Source organism: Corapipo altera, unplaced genomic scaffold (assembly GCF_003945725.1).
Source record: "Corapipo altera isolate COAL_440 unplaced genomic scaffold, ASM394572v1 302, whole genome shotgun sequence".
Classification (NCBI taxonomy): domain Eukaryota; kingdom Metazoa; phylum Chordata; class Aves; order Passeriformes; family Pipridae; genus Corapipo; species Corapipo altera.
In genome coordinates, this window is record NW_020885052.1 from 1 (window position 1) to 22528 (window position 22528).

At 54.9% G+C, this 22528-nt stretch overlaps 1 protein-coding gene across 2 annotated transcripts in view; it reads left to right on the plus strand.

Annotated features, from left to right (window-relative positions):
• The first annotated feature begins 44 nt into the window (after positions 1-44).
• Positions 45-22528, plus strand: part of RAP1GAP2 (RAP1 GTPase activating protein 2) — a 52784-nt gene continuing 30300 nt past the window's right edge. For both annotated transcript variants that reach the window (XM_027668812.1, XM_027668813.1), the window contains exons 1-2: positions 45-129; positions 10120-10155. In XM_027668812.1, the coding sequence (XP_027524613.1) occupies positions 10133-10155 (23 nt within the window). In that variant the 5' untranslated portion in view covers positions 45-129; positions 10120-10132. The remainder of the gene's footprint in view (positions 130-10119; positions 10156-22528) is intronic.

Consider the following 22528-nt stretch of genomic DNA (forward strand, 5'->3'; position numbering starts at 1 on the left):
GCCCCGCCCCGCCCCGCCCCGCCCCGCCCCGCCCCGCCCCGCCCCGCACGGGGCTGGCTCCGCCACCGCGGCGGGATCCGCAGGCGGGAGCGGCAGGGACGGTGCGGGGCTGCGGCTCCATCCTCCGCGGTACGTACGTGTTCGTGCGGGGCACGCGGGAGCCCGGGGGCCTCGGCGGAGCGCGGGCAGACCCGCAGCGGAGCTGCCCCACGGCCCTCGGCTTCTCCGGCTGCGTTCGGAGCCGCGATGGCTGTGCGGGGGCTTGGAGCCGGGGCCGGCATCGGGACACAGAACCCGGGGGCTGTTCGGGGGCTTGGGACCGGGGGCTGGGAGCGGGACCCGTGTGTGGGGTGACGGCGACGTGGCTACCGGCGCTGCCCTTAAATATTGACCGTTCAAGGAGGAATCATCCACCGGTCCGTGCGGGGCTCTGCCCGCTGTCCCCGGGAACAGTGGTGGTGGGGCTCGGTGGGGTGCGGGGGGCTCGGTCCTGCCCCCCTCGGGCACCTCCTTGACTGGGAAGCCCCAGGTGTTCACACAGAAAAGGGCCGTCTGAGCCTCCCTGCGCACCCCACGCCAGTCTACTGGGATGATCCTCCCCGTCGCTGTCCCTGAGCAAGGCTGCAGCTCATCCCTGCCGGGGAAGCAGCGCAATGTCTGCTCACCAGGCTGAGCATTTCCCCGAGGGCAGAGCACCCGTGTTCCCCGTGTGGAGCTCCACGGAGCCTGTGAGGGCTGTGTGAGATGTCGCCTGCATCCCCGGTGAACGCAGGGTGTGAGATGGATCCTGCCAGGTGCTGGTGTCTTCTGCACGCTCCAGGCTCTGCTGTTTTATTTAAGACTGCTTGTTGTTTTAGTAGCAGAAGGGACATAATATCTGTCCACACGGCACGACTTATTGAGGGTTGGAATCACGCCAAAGAGTCTAAATTCAGACCCAACATGCATCGTGATTGCAGGCAGCAGGCTCGCGCTCGCACACACATTTTGCAGATACTGCATTCTCCCTCTGTTGCTGGTTCCTCCCACAGGGGATGATAACCACAGCAACAAAACTGCCTTTTTCTTTGCTTGTTTGTTTTATCATCCTTCCCTCCCTTCATCCCTAAGCATATCTGTATGGTGGCAGAGTTCTGGAGGCTGCTTGAAGGGTCCCTGTCCTGCTGCTGCCTGTTGTGTACCTGGTCAGATGCTCTGGGTGTTGTTAGCGGCTGCTGTGGAAACAGGAACAGGACTTCAGCAGCAACAGGAGCAGAGACATTTTTTCCAGGAGCTAAAAGCAGCTCATTCTCTCCAGACCTCTTTGCAACCTCATGGGGGTAGATGAATCCCTGCTTCAAGTTAACATCTGTCTCCAAGTTGGATGCCAAAACAGAAAGACTGTTTCTTGACTCTGATTTGAATCTAGCCTGGCTCTTGCAAAAACGACCCAAAATGGTGGAAAAAATATAGGTGATGTTGACAAGAGGTACTGGGATTTGGAAAAGCTCAAGTCCAAGCCCTGTGTGCCTTGTTTGCAACATTCAAAGGGAACCATGTGTTTGGCCTTGAACCCAAGCCCTGGCTGCTGAGGTCTGACCCTGCACCAGCACAGCTTGGTCTCAGGCAGCTGCAGCATCCCTGCCTGTTGCCAAGGCTGGAGTGCAGGGCAGGGGTGGCTGGAGGAGCAGCCCCTGGCAGAAGAAGGTGCAGGGGTACACAGCAGGTCAGTGAGCCTGGTGCCCTGCTGCTGCAGGCACCATAGCATCACAGAATGGTTTGGGTTGAAGGGACCTTAAAGATCATCCAGTTCTAACTCCCCTGCCATGGACAGGGATATCTTCCACTAGACTTTGCTGTCTCGTGTAATGTCTTCACAAACATGCTAAACCTCAGTTAAGTTTTTGGGTTTTCTTTGTTCCTTTACTTCTGTTATTAGGAAACTGTTCCAGAGATTGTTTCTGTTGAAGATCAGAAACCTCCTAATTACCAGTCAAAGCTTGTTCAGGACTCTCTCATTCCCATGCTTTCCTCCCGCCCCCATGTTTTTCCAGCCCTGATTTTTAGTTTAAGCTGTTCTTTTTCTGTCTCTCCATAATTTCTTCATTGGCTGCAGTCACCCTCCCCCACTCCATCCTGCCCCCGTATTTGTCGTGCGAATTGGGCCAAATGCTCCCTGGTTCCCTGTGCTGCTGCCAGTGCCAGCCTGCCACTGGGAATGCGGTGGTTGCCCAAAGCATCCTTCCTCCACTGGGCCCTGCGGTGCCCGGGCAAGCAGGGGATGAGCTCCCCCTGCAGTGGGGACCGTGGGCTGTGGTGTGGGATGCGCAGTGGATGTGCAGGTAGCCATGGTGACAGTGCCCAGGGACCTGGCAGCTGCTGGCCTGCCTGCAGCAGGGATGCCCCTGGCACAGTGAGGAACGGTGGGAGCAGCGATGCCTGCCCTGTGTCTGGATCGTCCTGAGCAAGGCACCCAAATGGAGGCACAGAGCAACCTTCCTGCTGGATCCTGGGGAGGCACAGTGCATGTGGATGCAGGTCTCTGCTGCTCTCCTGAAGCATCCTCCCTTGGGCTCCACTTGCTTAGGGAGTGGATGGCTGGAAGAGGTGGGGAAAACAGGCACAGAAAATTTGTGTGCTTGAACAGGCTTTTCCTAGATAGAGCCTCTCCAGAGAATTTCATGCCCTCACTGGCAAGGGAGGGCTCTAAAATGGGTGGACTTGAGAAAACAAATGACTCCGTATGTTAAATTCACAATGGGCAGAGAAGAATTCAATGAGCCTGTATGAGGAGTTTCTACACACGGGGCTGTGATGAGACACGATCTGTGTCCCTCTGCAGCAAAGAGCTGGGTCATGTGATGCTGAGAGAAACCAGCGGGGTTTTGGGGGGCACAGGCCAGTGCTGGGGTGTGGCTCAGCTGGCACCTGTTGCTTTCCTGGGTTCCCCTCCTCTGTGCTGTGGTCCCCAGTGTGTGGGGACCTCCTCTGTACTGGGTGCTCCTCAGCCTGCTGGGAATGCTGGTGGTGCCACACCTGGGTGGGTGTACCCTCTGTACCAGTGTCTGAGAAGTGGTGTTTTTCAGGTTGAGCGGTGGCTTCCTCCAGGATTTGTTTTTCAGCTGTTTCCATAGAACTGAGCAGGAGGGATCAGATCGCTTTGGACGTAGGGATGAGTCCATGAGATGTCAGTGGTTCCTCAAGAATGTGGAAGAGGAGCTGGAGCGTGGTTTGCAGTGTGGGCTGTGCACAACCTTGGTCTCAGGAAGGTCTATCTAGAAGCTGTCCTTGGCTTTCCTGTCCTTCAGCTGAAGCTCTCTTCTTGGGTGGCACACAGCGTCCCCTCCCAAGCCTGGTGGCTGAGGGAGCCCTGTGATGGCCAGTGAGAGCTGCTGACCTGATGCTGTTGAGTGGCAAAGAGCCGCCTCTGAGAGCAAGCTGGGGTTTGTGGGAAGCTGCATTTAAGACATTGAGTTACTCTTTTCACTTTAGCAGCACCATAAAGGGGAGAAAATAGCATTAAAAATATTCCATGGACTGAGTCAGAGTTAATTTGGACACTGTTCTCCTTTGCTCTGATGATGTGCACAACGTGTTCTTCCTGCCAGGACAAAATCTAATATTTCTGGGTGCCCACAACCTTCCTTAGAATCATAATAGCAAGCTGAATGCCCTCAGAGTGCCGCAGGTGATATTAAAGCACTAATGATGAAATCAGTCTCTTAGCCCAGTAACAAAAAGGATTGTGCTGCCCTTCCTGGGCACCATCCTGCTCTGAGGTGTTACCAGCAGTGTGGCAGCCCATACCCAGTGTTCCCAGTGGGCTGAGGCTGTTCACTGGGTTGGGTCGGAGTGATGGGATCCTGGTTCTGGCAGAGGTCCCTGAGAGATGTTAATTTAGACTGAGGTAGATGGTACTGAGGAGCTGTCCTCCCCCAGGGCTTTTGTTCCCTAATTTTGGCTGCTCGGTTATGATTTGGCTGTGCCTGCTCTGAAAGGGGGAAGGGTTGTTTTCCCTTTTGTTTTTGAGCCCAACTGTGTGAAATACCTCGGGGGAAAGAGGGGAAGTGAGAAAATGTCATTGCAGAGACTATTTCTGGATGCACTCCCATGCAGGCGAGGTGGTGCTGGGCAGGTGGTGCTGTGGTACCCAGGAGCAAGGGATGATGTGGTACCTGGGAGCAAGGGAGACTGGTGGCCTCGGAGGAGCTGGGGTTGGGTTCTTGGTGTATTTTTAACCTTTGCCTGGTACAAATGTAGTTTATCACCTGTATCTGTGGTGGCTGACGTGGCCCTGGGGGGCTGCCAGACATGTGGGGATGGGGAGCAGGCTTCCACCCTTCCCTGGGCACTGGTGTGGGGTGAGGTGGGGGGCTGCCCCACACCCTCTTGGGCAACAGGAAAGGGAGATGTGTTCCTATGGCCGTGCCAGGGTCCTGCCCTCCTGCGCTCCAAAATCCTGGGAGAGGTGTGTGATTACTCTGTAATTTAGCACAGATGAGACATGAGGAAGAGCTGTTGGACTGATTCTGACCTGCTGACCGTGGTGACCTCCTAGCAAAGGGGAGTTGGGCCCTGCCTTGCTGCTTGTGTCCCTGTGACCTTCCCTGCTTCCATGTCACCTCCAGCAGCCATGAGTTCACACGGGGCTGAAGTGGCAGAACAAGATGCAGTAGCTGGTGCTGATGGTGCTGCAAGGGGAAAGGTCTAAATGGAGAGCTGGCTGTTTCTCTGGGACTCTCCAAGTTGTTCCCGATGTAGTGCCAGCTAAGGTCAGAGCTTCCCACAGCTGCTGTCACTCCCTGTCCCACACCTCTGTGCAGGGCTGCACTGAAGCGGATGTGTTGGGTGTTATTCCCATGTGTGGCAGAGCCTGGCTGTGCAGGAAGCTCCCTGCTTTTATTTTTAGGCATTTTAATTGTGAGCAGCTCAGTAGAGCTGGGCAGAAATGAACTGGATTGAGTGTGAGGAATATGAGACCTGGGGGAAGATGAAGCGAGAGAATAACGTCACACAGTGCTGTTGATGCAGAGCTTTGACAAGGATCATGCAGGCCAGGAGCAAACGTGCTCCAAGCAAATGTCTGTTCCAAATGCTTCGTGGTACCTGAATTATGGCTGCAAAGCCTGCAGCCTGGTTTTTTTGGGTTTTGGTTTTTTTTTTTAATAATGTCCTTAAGAGCTCTAAAATGCAAAGAATTTCCATCCTTTCGTCCCTTTAAGGCTGTGGGCAGAAAAGTAGGAGTTGAAATAGCTAAATTTCAATCCAAGTTTTTTCCCTGGAGTTGAGTGATTTCTCTCTCCAACTCCCTATACCATCCCCCCCCCCCCGCCCCTTTCTTTCACACATCAGACAGAATGCAAATGTCTCTCAATTTAAAGCTTTTGGGTGCTTGGATGAGAGCATTGGGCTACAGCTGCCTTAGTCCCCGGAGCCAGCACTGCCTGGAGTGTCGGGCTGAGGGGATGCTCTATGTCTGCACCAGACCTTGGTTTGGATCGCCAGGGTAGGAGGTGAGTGTTCTGTGGTCGATCTGGTCAGACCGTGGCAGTCAGAGGCTGTCACTGGCCTTTGAGCTGCTGCAGCTCTGGGATGTGAGCTCTGGGCTCCTGGATCCCGTGGGCACAGCGGGTGATGTGCGGGTGAGCAGCTCCCCCCTCCTGGCTGCGGTGCCAGGCTTTGCTCCAGGGTCACTCTGTGGCCTCAGGAAAGCTCCCCCTGCCCCTTGATTGCTGAGGGTTGCTCAGGGTTCCCACCTTTCCTTTTTGACTGGTGGAGGGTGATCCGCCAGTGTAGCCCAGCCCTGAGTGGGTGCAGGTGGGCACTCTTGGCTGGTTTGGGGAAGTGGAAGTTGTGGGGACACCTGGGCACTGTGCCCACCCCTGGAACTTGACTCACCTCCCCACAGCTCTGCTGTGACCCGCAATGCCCAAAGCCTGGTGCAGGGAACAGTTTCTGTTTTCTTGGGATTTGAGATGGATGGGAGCTCATACCCAGCTAGAGGTCAGCATTTCCATTTCCATGGGATTTCTGAAGCCTGGCTGTTAAAGGATGGGGGTTTTGTGTGGTGGTCAGGCTGTAGATGCCACTTCAGCTTTACAGAGCTGCTGGGGAACCAGAGGAAGGAACATGTGTGCTGCAGGCAGCTGTGTGGAAGCTGGTGGGAGATGGCTCACTGGGCTCTAGGGCAGTGGGATCTGCTTGCCATGAGAGATGAGGTGATGGGGTTTTTGCTTCCTGAGGTTTGATACCTTTAGTAGGATGTCCCCAGAGGGGCACTGGAGGGGCAGGTGGAGGTTCCCCTGCCAGGGAGCCAGCCTTGTGCCGTGACTGCAGCCCTACCATTTCAGAGACAGAGGAAGAGGCAGACCATGGTGCTGCCACCAGGACCCTCTGGACTGGGCCTTAGTGGCTGGGGCAGCCCAGGGCATGACGTTTGTGGGCGACACATGTCCGTGGCTCAGCCCCGGTGCCCACACAGCGGCTCCTGCCATTAGGAGAAATACGATATTTGCAGTGAGGTTGCGAAAAGCCTGTGGCCACGGAAAGGAAAGGAAATGACTTTTCTGTGGTGTTGGTGTGTGCATGTGTGCATGCGCTGCTGTGCTGGGGGCGGCTGACCAGGAGGTGCCGGGGTCCCCCCGCCCCAGCACAGCTCCCTCGCGGCAGGAAGCGCCGCTGTGGCTGTGCCCTGCAGGGCTGGCACATGAGTGCCACTGCCCCATAACCACTGCCCCGTGGCCGCAGCACTGAGCCACCACCATGTTCCAGAGGAAGCGCAGCGTCTCCTTCGGCGGCTATGGTTGGTGAGTGCCCTCCCTTTCCCTCCCTCCCTGCCTCACTTCTGGGAGCCATGTGAGGAGCTTTTCTTCCCTCTGAGGCTTCAAAGGAGGAAGCACCACGCGCTGCAGTACATGGTGGCTCTGCCCTCATAGCAGAGCCTTTCCCACAACCCTGTGCCAACAGGAGTGTGTGGGTGTTGGGAAGGACCTTCTTCCCTCTGTGCCCGCGGGAAGCCCAGCACAGCTTCAACCCAGCAAAGCCTCGTGAGCGCCAGACAGTGAGGAGACCTCCCTGGGAGCTCATGGTGGGCTCCTGTGGGCATGTCACCTGCAAGAGCTTCTGTGCCCCTGCACCTTTCTCTGCTCTGTCTGTCCCCAGCAGAGCACCACGGCTCTCATCTGCACCCTGAGTTCAGTGGGCCTGTTTGCTCCCGTCCCTTCCCTCCAAGAGGTGTTGATCTGTAGGGAAATAGCTTAAGAAAATACACTGTTCTCCCTCTGCCCTCCCTCCAGGTCCCCTCTCCGAGGTGTTTTATGCCCATTCCAGGTCTGTGCTGTATGACTGTGATCAGTAATGGGCCAGGACACTGTAATGGTGTTGGGTGTTTGGGGCAGAGGGTTGCTCTGCCCCCTCTCTGCTCTGCAACAGCCATTGCCAGGACTGGGCAATGGCAGCTCTAGGGCTTTGAGGGAAAATGTGGTGCTGTGGGCTTGGAGCTGCTTGAGATCAGCTGTGGGAAATGCTGAGTAACTGTGAGGGCTGTGGGGGGCAGCCAGCACACCGAGGCTTTGGGCAGAGTCCCCTGGGATGGAGCACACGCCTCGCTGAAGCCAAGTGAGCTGCCTTGGCTGGATTGTGGGTTTTTTACATACAAAGGGGAAGGGTGCACTTGGATAAACTTCTGTACAAACAAGTTTCGTGAAATGTGGGCTCATTTTGTGGTGGACAAATTGCAGCTCTTGGACAGCTCTGCCCCACAGTCTCTGTCGGGGGCAGTGGCTCTGGGGCTCTGACTGCACTGGGGGCATCCCGGGGGCATCCTGGGAGCTCCCGCTGTGGTGGAGCTGAGCCGTGAGCCCCCCTTGACAGAGGTGTTCAGGGGCAACTGGGCTTTACTCTGTTGTTTTTCTGCTGTGCTTTGGCAGTTGCAGGAAAAAGACAACTGCAAGCTGGAGAACCACTCAGGAAAATGTGGTCTGCCGGCTGGTGGGAGGGGGGGCCGTGTCGGCTGCGGAGGGGCTGCACTGGCTGTTGGTTGCTGTGCTGGCTGGGCTGTGCCACCATCACGGTCAGGGCTGGGGAACAGGACATGGGCTTTCCTTTAGACACCAGTGTCGGTGTCTGCACGGTGAGAGATACAGGCGGGGAGCGCGGGGGAGGAGCCCCATCCTCGGTGTGCTGCGGGGGAGCTCCCGAGGGGTCGGTGCGCATCTTCCTGGGTCCCTGGGGAAGACGCTCTCGTGCGCGGCCAGGAGAACCTTTCCTTGGGCGTTTACGGGAAAAGAAGGGACCTGCTACAGCCCTGTCCCTGCACCTGCACCTTCTCACGGTCCCGGCCGACCCACCCTTCCTGTGGGGCCGCGTGTGAGGTGTCCGGGCACACCCAGCCGCCGCTCGCTGTGGCTGCACTTGCTATTTCCAACCTCTGCTGGGCTGGAAATTTTTTTTTTCTCTCTCTACCGGCTGCGTCTGCTGCTGACGAGGTCCTGGAGCAGCGTGCTTGTCTTGGGGGGCAGGCGTGGTGCCCCCACATTGACTGTAGGGATGCACATGGCAAGCAAAGCCACTGTGAGTGCTGCCCTGGGACTGGTGCTGCCCTGGGACTGGTGCTGCCCTGGGACTGGTGCTGCCCAGGGCCGTGGAGCCCCAGAGCTGTACCAGAGCACGGGCATGGGGGTTTCACTTTGCCTCCTCCTTGGGAGCAGGGCAGGGCAGACAAACTGTTCTCGTAGTCATAGTGCCACTGCGGTTTCCCAAGCAGAGGAGTTTCTTTCCTGTGTGTTTCTTTTTTTTTTGGTTTTGATTTTTTTTCTTTCTTCTCTCTCTAAGAGGCCAAATAACGACTGTTTTTTCTTCCCGTGGTTCCGGATGGAGCCACTCGTGCAGCCTCCGCTCAGGTCCCACAGGCGCTGCCCCAGCCACCCACTCCCCCTGAGCTCCTTTGCACCTACCACCAAGTCTGGGAACAGCTCTGCCACCTAGCATTCTCTGATGTTCAACCTGATTTAATGATCAACAAGATCTGGGCAGGCTTGTTAGGTATTAAGTGACAAAAGCAGGTGCCCTGAGTCTATTTTTAGGAGCAGCAGCGCACTGGCTCTTCAGGGCAGAGCATGTTTGGGGAAGTGCCTGGAATGGAGCTCCTGAGGCTGTGGGGTTTTGTGAGTGCAATGATGGTGCAAGAGAAGGACCCTGGGAGGGGTGATGGTGCCTCTGCCCTGGTCCCTGTCGGGCTCAGCCTGTGGCACGGCGTGCTGGGGACCTGGGACCTGGCCCTGCCGTGTCACCCGCGGGTGCAGCCACCTCGTGACAGCAGAGCCCAGCTGGGGGTGGTGAAGGTAACGCTGCGAGTGGAGGGGAAGCTGTATTGCTGTGGCTGTGCTGTGTCCTCTGTGATCACAGCACGAAACAAGAGGGGGTCGGAGGTGCTCTTTTTGCTGTTTGATCTTTTTTGAGATGTGGAACTGATTCCATGTGGCAGATAACAGAGCATTTGCAATGACTGCCAAAAGACATTGTTTTGCATTTTGAGACATTACTGTGATTTGCATTAATTAATATTAATATGACTCTAACCATAGTGATTCTGTGGAGGTGGGGACTCATTAATAGTGCCAAGGAAATGAGTGAATGAACTGGGGCTCCTGTGAGCAAGCCGGGGCTGGGACCAATGTGGCTACTCCGTATTCTGTCTGCCCCGGGAGGGTCACGTTTGTGGGGTTTGGTGGGATCTTCCCAGCACGTCAGGGCTCTCACGGGTCTATCACATGTAAATACATGTTTTGTGGGAGCTGTACTTTGGAGATAGTCAGGACATGGGTGACGTCCTTCTTTGCTGCCCAGCTCACCCACCTCTGGCGTTCCAGGTGGGGAGGCAGCAGTTCTGCACTGGTCACCACCAGGAAAGAACTGGGGGGGTTTTGTCTTGCTTGCTGCCAGGCTTCATTTGGGTTAAATTTTGGCTGAATTTGTTTTCTGATTAAGTCCTTCTGTGGTGATTGTCATGTCAGCCAGAGCACTGGCACCTCTGAAGTAGATGCTGAGGTTGTGTTTGGCAGGAGACCCCAGTACCCGACCCCCCTGCTACCCCCGCAGCCCCTGTGCCCACAGTAATGCCCTGCTCTGCTCTCTCCCCAGGATCGACAAGACAATGCTGGCCAGCCTGAAGATCAAGTGAGTACCTGACTCTTCTCTCACGTGGTGATTTCCTGTGCCATGCACGGCGCTGGGAGCTGTCTCTGTGTGTGGAGGATGCTTTCCTGGGAGCTGGGTTCCAGCTGGTTCCATGAAGTCCAGCCACATCCACCCCTTCCAGGGCATGTGTTTGTACATGTCCCATAGCCTGTTCTGAAAGTCTGAGGTGAATCAGGCACTGGGAGATTATAACAAATACAGTGACACGATCACTGTAAGATCAGTGGGCTGAGACGTGCACTGGCCAACTCACAGGGCACCAACTCTGCCTTGGGGGTACTGGGGGGGGAATCAGCAGGATGGGCCAGCACTGAGCTTCTGGGTGTAAATCCAGTGAAATCTGGAGCTTTCATATTTCTTTTTTCAATTTTGCAGTCTGGAGAGGGGCTGTGTGTCAGTGGGAGAGTGAGTGCCTGTGACCCAGCTCCTCTCCCGTGCTGCTGGGGGGCTCTGGGCACTACTCTGGAGGGAGTGGAGGTGTTGCTTGGGCCCAGGAGAGTCTCTGGACTGGCAGTGTTGCTTGGTGGGTCCATCTCGGATTTGCCACAGACTCGCTGGGCACTGGTGGTGTGGACTGTGGTGCTCTGGCAAAGTGGCTGCTGGGCCAGGTCCTGCACTGTGATAGAGCAAGGCACTCTGCTGGGAAATGTCATCAGCTGATGGGGAAAAGCAGGTGAGGAAGGTCTGGGAATGGTGGCACTGGTGCTCTCTGCTCCCCCAGCACTTGTGGCTGTCTGGGACCTGCTTCCTATTCCCACCAGCTCTGTCCTCCCAGCTGCAAGTCTGGGGGCACCATTCCCTTCCCTCCCAACTGTAGGGCATCCTTCCCTCTCCTAGATTCTGGATGAGCTCCCTCAGGGGTTCCCCATTGTGAGCACGCACGACTCCAGCACTATCAGCTTCACCCTGGGTTGATACAGAAATATTCTGCCCAGGTCTCCCCTGGGCTCCGGGCAATTTGTAGGATGACAGCTCATGTGGTTTCCCTTTATTATCATTACCTGTGCCAATTATTCATTAATGGAAAAGTATCTGGGAAGCCTGGGGGACCTGCCTGAACGAGCCGGCAGATGCCCGTTGTAACTGGCACAGCAGAATGGTTGGTGCTCTGCTCACTGCTCGGGTTGTGCTGAACTAATGACAAGTTTAAATCAACATTTACCGCTTTGGGGAGTGGAGGGAATTCTCTGCAGACTTTCCTTTCCCTGTGAAGCCAAGAAGGACTGAGCTGCTTCTTGTACTCTGCCGTACACTGTGCCCTGATTTTTTTCCAGGGCTGGTGCAGCAGTTCTGCTGCAGAAACCCCGTGTACCCTCCTCTCCCCACTGTGCCAGGCAACTAGTGCTGCCCTTGGAATGGTGTGGAAGTGCTGTGGGCATGCCGCCATGCAGGGCAGGGTGAGGGTCTGGCTCCACATTTCTCTCTCCCTCTGCCCCATCCTGCCCTGGCCAGTGGAGACAGTTTCCTTGGATCTTTTGATGAACATCCACTGCTCTTTGCAGCTAATGCTTCCCACAGCCCTGTAATGCTTCTGATCTGTGGGCAGGTTGCTTCTTTAAGTGGTCCTGTAATTGTGGCCCAGCCACGTTTGTAAAAGCTTTTAAAATTATAAAAATATAATAAACCCAAAGTTCTGGTTTTCTAGCGCCCTCTTGTTATTGCTGCAGCCTATGGCTGAGTGTCCTGGCTTAACCCACGGCACAAAGGCACCAAGCATGGGCAGTTTTCTTTCCCTGTATAAGTTATTAGCAAAAATCCGAGCACCTCAGGGAGCCTTATGCTGCTGCAAATATCAACACTGACTCACAGACACGCGGCAGGGGGGCACCGGTGTGCAGTGGTGGATGTGGCTCCTCAGATCTGGTGTCTGGGGGGATGGAGCAGGGCAGCAGGAGGGCTGAGTGAAGCTCTGGGATGCAGGGCAGTCCCTGCCTGTCCTCTGTCAGGATAAACTCGTCCACACAGGGTCAGTATAAACTCGCCCACGCAGGTAGCACTGGAGCATCAAAGCAGTTTTCCCTCTGACTGTCTCTCCTTTTTCTTCAGTTTGGGTTTCATTAGTTCCTATGGTAACCATGAATATGTCTGAGGGACTGGAGAGCGTGAGTAGACACTGCAGAGTGGGAGTGTTGGGGGACGTGCTGGGTGGGGAGCCCTGGCATCATGGGCAGGGGCTTGTCTGACCCCTCTGGTCACAGGAGCTGAAGAGGTGCCAGTGCTGCCCTTGGGCAGGGAAGGTGCTGCCGAAAACTCAAGCAGCCCTGGGTGTCTGCTGCCGAACAGCCACGCTCACTACGTGGCCTCTGAAGTGCCCAGGAAGCTCTGGTGGGTTTGGGTCTGGTTCTCCCCCCAGGAGCTGTGCCATGCCCATGCCTGATGGACAGAGGAACCTGAGACCATGGGCACCAAGCCAGGAGCTGGCGTGTCTTGTCCCACCACTTGGGTTTGAACATGCCCTGGCCATGGGCCAACCCTGGCTCTGGAATCCAGTGTCCTGGGGCAGGAGGAAGCTGAGCCTCTGGCTGCTGTGGGGAGCCATGGGCTGCTCTCGGGAGCTGGGGCACGCTTCCCCCTCACATGGCTGGGGGGTCCCTCTGGGGGAGCCTCACAAAGCCCAAAGACAGCCTATGGGGGATGGAGAGTCAGGGAAAGGGCTTAGGGATACCCTGCTTGCTGGTTTTGGGGGTACATGTCACCAGGAGTGGCAGCAGGCACTGGTGCTGCTGTGCTCAGGTGCTGGGGCTTTTGAGAGCCACTGGGACCGGGGCCAGCCCCAGGGAGCTGTGGGATGGAGACTGAGGCACTTGGGCAGTAAATGGGATTTGGCACGTGCAGACTTTGGATTTTGGTTTGGACCAATTCCGTTGTCATTTTGCTGTTACATTTGTTTATTCCTTACACACTTCATGTGAAAGCACTGGGGGCACCTGAACCCCCTGGGCTGACAAAAGGGGCATCACATCCAGAAGCAACCCCCCAGCCTTGGATTGATGGTGGTGGTTTCTTGTGTCACATGAAATCTCTGCAGAGGGCTGGCAGCATCCCCAAGGGTGCTCCTTGGGGAACAGCTCCATTGCAGACCTTGTCAAACATGGGGGTTCAGGTCAGCTTGTGCTGCCAGGAAGGGAAGAGCTGAGCCAGATGGCAGCTCAGCCACTTCCTGAGGGGGAAGGTCACCCTGGAGGGAAACATCAGCCCTGCAAAGGATCTTCGCATGTCGAATACCAGTCCTGACCAGGTGAGCCAGCCAGGTGGGTTTGTTTGCCTCTCACAGCTGCCCTGTGCTAACCTCAGGCAGCCCAGCATGTGCAGGGGCTCCCAAGGGAGCAGTCAGGGACCCCTGGGCCCCTCTGGCCTTGGGAAATCCTTGTATTGGGGATGCTGGAGGTGGGAAGGTGCAGTTGGGACAAACCCATGGGGATCTTCCTCTGATGAGGATGAACGTGTGGGGACCTTCCTCCTCATCTCTGGAACAAGCTGGCAGAGTGGTGTCCTGCAGGGGGTTCACCAGCCCTCTGCCTGCCGAGAGCTCTTCAGCCTCTGCACTCTGGTTGTTTGCTCGTTGGTGTTGGTGGGATGTACTGAGAAACCGTGGAGTATTTAACAAAAAAAAAAAAACAGTAAAAAAATTCCCTCCTTCAGGCAAAGAGTCACCTCTTCCTTCAGCCTTATAAAGCAAAAATAGCACCGAAATAATCATGTCTCCATGGAATGGAGGAGCCCTGTACAGCAATTACTGGGAGTCAGCCTGCGTGCAGTCAGAACTCACATGAAAGAGCATGTGATGCTCCTCTGCTAGTGGGATCAAGAGGATGAAGGTGGGAAGAGATGAAAGATTTACTTGACCTTCGTAAAATGAGCTGTGTCCAGGCTTGGGGCTCTTTAATATTTGATGGGCTGGAGCTGAGTTAATGGGAAGATGTGGGAATGATTTAGCTTCTTGGAGATGGCTGCTCTGAGTATTGCACTAATCTTGGAGGTTTGCACTTGGGTCCTGTGAGGACAAGGTCTGGTGAGCAGATTTGCATCTAAGTAAATTCCTTTGACTTATTAGCACTTTATAAATGGATAATTGCATGCAAATATATGTTTTGCAATTATACTTAGCTGGAGTAGCACATGCAAAGGAAACACTGTTAAAACTACTGCAGCACACAGGGAGGCAGGTGGGCTTCCCATCTCCCTTGCTTTGGAACTGCTTCTCTCTGGGGCTGCTGAGCCTGGAGCCAGCCCAGTGGAAACCCCAGCAGTGACCCCCTGCCAACATGCCCAGGGATGGTTATCCCAGCTCTGGAGCCTGGTGGGACCCTTGGCAGTGACTCCCTCCCCCCGTGTGCCTGGGGAGGGTTATCCCAGCTCTGGCACAGAAATGCCAGGGAAGGACTGAGCGTGTGGGGCTGGGGTGTCAGGGGTGCCCAGGGACTTGGAGCAAACTTTAAACCCTGTTAAACCAGTGCTGGGCTGGAGGGACAAAGTCGGGCTGTCTCTCTCAGTGGGTCTGTGCTGGGTGGATGTTAGTTGGGCACGCAGAGGTGTGCAGGGCTGTGGCAGCTTGGAGGTTCATGGCCGAGCATGGCATCCCAGGCAAAATGAGTCCTTGTGTTGGCAGCGGGTCTTGTGCTGGGTCCCTGCTAGGATGAAACCCCTCACAGTGCCAAGGAACCGCAGGCACGTGGCCAAGTGTGACACATTCCTGCTGCTGCTGCAGGCGCTGTCTGCCACCGTCCCCACTGCTGCCTGAGCTGCCTGTTGGGACAGTGGCAGGGGCACAGTCCATCCTACCCAGGGCAGCCCCAGGACTGGTGGGGGATTTATAAAATCCAGCCAGTCCCAACGTCTCCTTGCTATCTCTGCTGAGCAGGCAGGAGCACTTCCCTCTTTCGTGGAAGGGCGGTTATCGTCCTGGCTGCCTGCAGACACCCAGCCCTGTGCCCATGCAGCATCCTCCCAGCACATCTCACAGTCTGCTTGGGACAGAGGAAACTTTCCCAGGAGGAGGACAGTGCTGTCAGCTCTGAGGATTTGGAGTGTTTCAGCCATTTAATCTGGTAAGCCTTAGCTATATAAAATTTCAGGGTGGGGAAATGGGTGCCGGCACAGCTCCACTGATGCTCCCCCTTGGTATTTGACTCCATGCTTTCCTATTAGTGTCTCACTGTATATATTTGGTTTTATGGGAGGGCTTATTCCTGCAGAAAGCCCAGTTATGGAGTGGAAGGGGTGGGCTGGGATCTGGTGGTGCAAGTGCAGCTCCCCGGTGAGGTTGGAGGTGGCGCAGCGGCGCGTTCTGTGTGCGCCGCCCCGGCCATATGTTAAAATGTTGTTGTTGCTGTTAGACAGCCTTCCCATATTTAAAGCTAGATTATCCACAATTACATCTGCCCAGAAGATTGAGCAGCCCCACGTGGGTCTATTTTTAGCTCTGTCTCAGAACTAATAAAATGTGATGGTTTATACATCTTTCCTCCTGCCGTATTTACAGCCTGTATGGCTGGGAGCTGTTTGCAGACAGTTGGAGGGTGGCTGCTTCGGAGAACAACCGCCTTCTGAAGGCAAACATGGTTATTATGGGTGGAGGGAGCCGTGATGGCCCTGGTGATTGAGGTCCCACCTGCCTGCAGGTTCACTCCCCTGTGTCCGGGTGCAGGAGGATGGGCCTGTCTGCAGGAGTCACAAGCCTCAGCCAGGCAGGGTTTGGAGAAGCTCTTGCCCTACTCAGCATGTCCACTGGCCATGTGCCTGCTCTTGGGGAGCAATTAGGGCAGTGTGAGCAGCCTGGAGCAGGGCAGGCAGTGCTGGTGTGTCTGTGCAGGTGCTCTGCCAAAGCCTGTGGTTTGTTCCTGATAATTTTGTTAATTGCTGTATTGCTGCTGCCAGCTGTCACTTCTCCTGTGACCTGGCCTCCTGCTGCCTCCGGTGCCGATGGACCCATGGTCTGGCAGCGATGGGCGGCCACTGGTACCCAGCACCATTCCTATGCCATGGGAAGGTTTGGTGCTAGCAGGGCCCATGGACCTGGGCTAGAAATGCCCCTCTCCATCTCTGCTCTTTTATTTCTGGTGGGGCTTGTGATGCTGGTTTTGCACTTGGTGAGCAAACACTGGCATTGGACCTATACAATACCCAAGGAATTCACATCTTCCAAAGCCTGTTGCAAAAACGTGGCTCGTCTCAGGCTCCCACCCAGGAGAGACGTAGAGGCCTGACAGGTACTTGAATAGGTCAGAGCTACATTTTGAGTCTCTGTGGAGTCTAAAAGGTCAATCCTTTCAGGGACTGTCCTGTCTCATTCCTCTCAAATGTTACTGATGTCACACCAGAGACCACAACAGCTCCTTCTTCCTACAAGCAGTATGGTGTTAATCCTCTCCAGTTTGGAATGCAGAGCGCACTTCCCAAAATCCCAACATGCTGATCCGGGTCTCTTGTTCCTGATCATTGATGAGGTTGCACGGCATGAGGTGATTTGATGAGGAAGATGGTGGGTTTGCAGTTAAAAATGTCTTCATTTTCCATCTTTTTTTTGATCTGGAGTAAGAGACAAGAAAAAAGATGTAGAGCAACAGAAACCCCTTTCTGGATGTGATTGACTTCAGCACGTTCCTTGTAGTATGGATGTGTCAGAGATAATACCCGTGTTTCAGCTCCACAAATTATATGTCTTTTAATGCTCTCACATCAAACAAGGTGTCTGACGGAGGTGGATAATCGACATGGTGTCATCTCCTGGGGGAGTTGCTGGGACCCAGTGCTGCTGCTCCAGCTGCCACCCCCTGCGGCATCAGGGCGTGTTCCTGGGCACGCTGATGACCCCCCTGCTGCTCCCCACCACTGCTCCATCCCTCGGGGTGACTGGAGGGAGAAGGTGTTTCTCCCTACATGGCATCCATCCATGGTGGGCCACAGGGTGCCACTGTGGCAGTGGAGGCTCAGGAGAGGGAGTGAAGCCACTGGGGAGGAGGATTAGAGAGGCCAAGGCGCCTGCTCTGCTCGGCTGGGCTCCTCTTTGTGTGATGGGATTAGTGCTTCTCTGGAGCAGGAGCAGCCCTCCGGATTGTGTGTCCAGCATTGCCACCAGGATCTGCCTTTGCAGCCACCAGCTCTCCTGCTTGCTCTGCTCACACGAGGACTCCCTGCAGCCCATCTGTGCCGGACCCCTGTGCAGCACCGTCGTGCCCAGCAAAGCCAGGGCTCCTGGGGCCAGGTTAGCAAAACCCCAGCCTGGGTTTCAGCTGTGCAGCCTGGGACTGGTGCCACCGTGCTGCATCCCACGCTGTCTCTGAGTGCTTTGGGATGTTTATTCCAAGGCTCTCGCAGGGCTGGGGCTGAGGTGGTGGCTTTCTTCAACAGCAGGATTCGGAGATGCGGGTCAGCATCGCCTGTAGCTGCCGGCCCTGCACCTTTCCCTGTGTCCCCTGCTCGTGGCTCATAAGAGCCTGTGCAGGGCAGAGGGCAGCTATCCCTGGAACGCTGGCCTCAGTGAGCAGTGCCTGGAAGCCTGAGCCTCCTGCCCGAGCCCACTCTGCTCTTCCCTGCCTCTGCCTGGGGTCACCCCCCTCCTCCCACATCCCTCGCAGCATCCTTGGGAAGGGCATTGCTTGGCTGAGGTTAAAGTTTGTGCCTAATCCTGAGCTTCCTGGCAGGATTCCAGTGGTGATTGATTGGAATAATGGTTTCAGGGATGACCTTTGCTCTGCAGGGGAAGCAGAGGAAGGAACAGGGGCTGAACAGGGTGCTGGTGGTGCTGGAAGTGTTGGGCATGTTAGTGGCTGTGCATCTCAAATCTGGCTTTATTAGTAATTTTAGTGATGAAGGGTGACATTTAGTTCACTGATTTACTAGTAAAATTCAGAGGATCTGCTCATGCTGTAGAGACTAATTTCCTCTTCTGATTTGATCTAATTTAATTGGATGCTGAAATCTTGGAGCTCATCTCTTTGGGAAGCCTGAGTTCACAGGGAGAAATACCCCGAATTATCAGGAATACAATTTCCATGTAATCGTGCTGCTGTCATAGCCGTGATTACCTTGTTCTTGTTATACCATCGGAAATTATACAGTTACCCCAGGGAGCTGCTGATGCTGCCCCCATTGCAGTCATGCAGCTACACTGCTGGGCAGGGAGAGCCCAAAGCCTGTCTTACTCAGGCTGTTGGAATTATGGGATAGTGTTTGGCTTGTAGCCAAATGGCACATGGTAGATGGGAGAGGTGTGTAGGAGACTCCTTGTACCCACAGCTTGTTTTGTTCCTTGATAAATGAGTCTTGGAAAACCACCTGCTATTCATGTGTTGATCACATGGTCAGTGTTCCAGGCTCCTGTTGCTGATGCTCCTGGGTCACTGCACCTCGGTGGCTTTCCTGGAGAAGTTCTTGGCCTGGCTACAGCTCAGGCCTTACCCACTTTGGAGCTGGTACCAAAGTGTTGTTGGTCTGGGTTGAGTGTGTCCATCACATGCGGTGCTTGGCATCGCCTGCACGCTCTGCAGACATCAGCCATTTCATTGGGATGCTCCATAGTCTGTGTGGCCTTGAACAGGGACAGTGTGGGGTGTGTGGGGAGGTGCTGCTTCCAGCAGGAAGGGTGACAGGACCCGGCTGACCTCGGCTCCCTCCTGCAGCGAGAGTTCTTTCATTTTCGTTCTTCCATTGTGGCTTTGACTGCTCTCTCTGCTTATTGCCTGTGAGGGCTGGAAATTGTGCTGGGGACATGGGCCATTGTGGTCTCTGCTCAGCCCCAAGTCAGGCAGAAGGTTGATGCTTATCTGTGCTTGTGAGAGGGATGGGCTCTGGACAGGGGCGAGCCTGTGGCCTGGGCTCCTGCTTGAGCTCAACAGGTAAATTTGTCCTTGCACTTCAACCCTGTCCTTCCATATGGGAGCCATGGGGCTGGGGCACAGGGAGCTGCCAGCATGGGGGCACTGTGGTGTGGGGGAGCCTTGCTGACTGTGTGGGGTGGGGGTGGGAACCTGGGGCTGCACACATCAGTCTGATCCCTGGGAATTGTCACGGTGCCGGGGTGGCTGCTGCCGTGTCACCCCTGTCTCACGCTATTTCTAGGGAGATAAACTTGTGTTCTGTCTCTCACTGCCTGCATGAAGGAGCCGGCTCTGTGTTTGCCTGGGATTTCCTCCATGTCATTCTAACTGAAGGCATAAAATAAATTTCTAATCAGATTACTTGGGACTGAATGTAACATAATCTAAAGCTCTATTTCTTGTGATACTTCTCTAAAACTGGATGCTCTCTTATCCTCTTCCTGCAGTGCTGATTGAAATGCTGTAATCGCTTTCTCCCTCGTTTGCAAGCTCCCAAATCCATTTCTGCTATGCCAGGGAAATTGGGATGTGACTGCTCCTTTGCAGAGAAATGGTTACTATTTTTGGGTTTTGGTCCATGTTGCATCGGCTCCTTTTGTTTCTCGCTGGCTCCCAGTTCCCGGTGGTGGTGCAGCTGCCCCATCCCAGCTCTCCCACCTGGGCAGTGCAGATGTCCACGCTCAGGTAGTGGTTAGCACCCAGGGGGACTCTGGGTGAGTACCTGGGGTAGTGGGGAAGGGTCCCAGCCAGATCTCTGGGCTCCCGTGAGCCACTGCAGGGGTGGGCTGGCCTGCCTCCAGCCCGGCTGTGGCAAATGCCTGGCATAGCTCATGTATTTCTGGTGCTGTCCCTCGTGAGTGAGGGAACCAGAAATATCTCCTGCACAGGGAGGCACAGAGGGTGACAGGGACGGATCCTGCGCCATCTAACGAGGCAGTGCTGTGCCTTTGGCTGAAGGACTCCTGAGTCACCAGAGCTGGGGTCAGCTGTGCCTGCAGCTCAGATGTGAACGATGGGGCTGGGTCCTTCACGGGTGGAAATGCCCTGTTGGTGGCTGAGGAAGGTCAGTGAGCTGCTCACCCATGGGGGGTTTCATCTCATTGCAGCATCAACATAAAAGCCAAAGTTATTACATAAACATGTGGCTTCATAATAATATTAATAGTGTCATTTGTTCATGGCAGATTCAGTACTCTCAGGGATGAAGGCTCAATCTTGTCCCAGTCTGGTGTTTTCAGATCATTCTTTCTTAGCAGAGTGTCCAGAAGAAACTGCTTCCAGTGTGGGCTGAGCAGCATTGGGGTGGAGAGGGAACCTGGCTGAGTGTCTGCTCAAAGTTGTTTCTCTATTTCCAAATAGGAGAGAATTGAACATCTTTAAAAATCAATACAAAGCCACTTCAGCATAAACCAAGAGGACATTAATACTTAACTTGCCTGGAAAAGGGGAGGAGAGATGTGGAAAATGTCTCCAGAGAGAGAGACTCAATGAAATTCGAATCTGCCTGTTTAATGTGAGAGGCAAAAGGTTTAAAATTAACCCCCTCCCCCTCCATTAACTGGAAACTAATGAGGTGCTGGAGAATTGGTGTAATTTGGCAGGGAAATGGGACCTAATTTCTTTTTCTTTCTCTTTTTTTTGTGCCTGAGAGATTTGACAGACTGATGGTTTCTGCTTGAAAGGAAGCAGCCAGATATTTTCTGCAGGAAGAGATCTGTTGATCCACCAAAAACTTTATTGAGACACTTGGCAGGGGAGTGAAGGGCTCTTCCCTGCTGTGGGGTGCAGGTAGCACCCAGGTTTAATCCTTTTACCCACTCGCATTCTCTCACCACCACTCACAGTTTGGCATCGTTTAATGTTGTTCTGAGGAGGCAGAAATGCATTTTGGGGTGTTTGGAGAATGGGCTGGGTTTTTCCCTGTGGGGAAGTGGGAACCTCGACAATTGTCTGCTGGAAGTGCTGCTGCCTCAGCCTCCCCAGGGATCTTGAAATCTGGTGAAACACAAAAATACTGATCTTGGGTTTATGTTTGGATCTTGACTCTCTGGAGAGCTCTACATGCACAGTGTAGGTTGGGATGGGTGCTGTGGTGACACTGAACCGCTGTCTGGTTCATCTGGGGTGAATTCATGTGGTGTGTTGACAAAAATAACATCACGTCTGTTTTTATCTGACTTACAGTAGGATGCTGAAAGAGATTACGGTGATGATGGGGGTTGTGGTTGAATTTAAAGAATCCGTCTGATTAGAGATTGTGCCAAAACATTTAGGCAGAGATGGTCAGAACTGAGGTTATGTTGATCTCCTTAAGGATGGCAGGCAGGGGAGGGGAGTGATAGGCAGGAGGGTGACAGGCAGGAGAAGGCAGCAGGAGTGGCTGCTCCCTGCCAGATGTGGTCTGTGGCCTCTTGTGAGCTGTTTCTCCTGAGCAAACACATTAATTACAGGCTTTGCCAGGGGAGCCCCATGTGCTGTTAATGATTGACTGCTCCAGCTGGGGGTTTCCAGGCAGCTCCTGCTCCACGCCAGGCTGTTGCTCTGTGGGTGGGGAGCAGGGGGCCGTTCTCCCCATCTTTGCCTAAGAGCTGCTGCAGGTCCCACCTGAGTGGATGGTGGCTGTGGTCATCTGCAGCCTGTGCGTGGCCCCCACCAGACTCCTGTTTGTGGCAGGGTACCCCCAAAGCCCTGACAATGCCAGCTGTGACACTTTGTGGAGCAGCCGCCTCAGGGGCCCGGTGCCCTGCTGCCAGCAGGATTCTGCCCTCCCTGCTCTAAGGCCAGGCTGGTTAAACCCACCCAGGGGAATGCTTCCATGGGCTTGACCAAATGCAGGAGGATTGTTTCGACTATTCTGGGTGGCTGCAGGGATGTAGAGCACCAGTGGGCTTTGGGCAGGGGCCAGTGTCCTGTCCTGGGCTGGTGGGATGTTCTCATGTATGTTCCCACATGCTGGCAGCATGGATGGTGCTTTCATCCCTCAGACAAGGAGCTTGCTCAAAGTGCTGTAGTTTGTCCTGTGCCTAATTTCTGTGAAAATTAAACTGGCAGAGGAGGAAGGTGAGACAAGGGGGGCAGAGGGACCCGAGTGTTTTATCACCACAGCAACACAGGCTTCCAGGGAAAGGTTCTGAGGTGAGAAGTAGATCATTTACAGTTTACTTAATAAAAGAAATAACTCTCATTTCCTGGAAGGAGCTGTGTGCCAGCTCCTGGTGTGAGGGACAGGCTGGAGGGCCTGTGCTGTCCCGCTGCTGCAGCCTGGGCTCAGTGGGGAGAGATGCTTGGCCCTGCAGGGTCAGGCTGGGGTTAGGGTTAGGGTCAGGCTGGGACCAGCGGGGGGGTCCCGCGGGGGTTTGCTGCAGTAAGGGACACATCTGGGGGCAGGAGAAAGTCCTCCTGCTGTGCAGGTTGAAGGGGCGGTGCTGGCACTTCATCCCTTAAGGAGCCCCGGCAGTGGGGACCTCGTCAGCGGGGGCGACCCCGGGGCTCCGCCGCGGGCAGTCGGGTCCCCGGTCCCTTGGAGTGCTCAG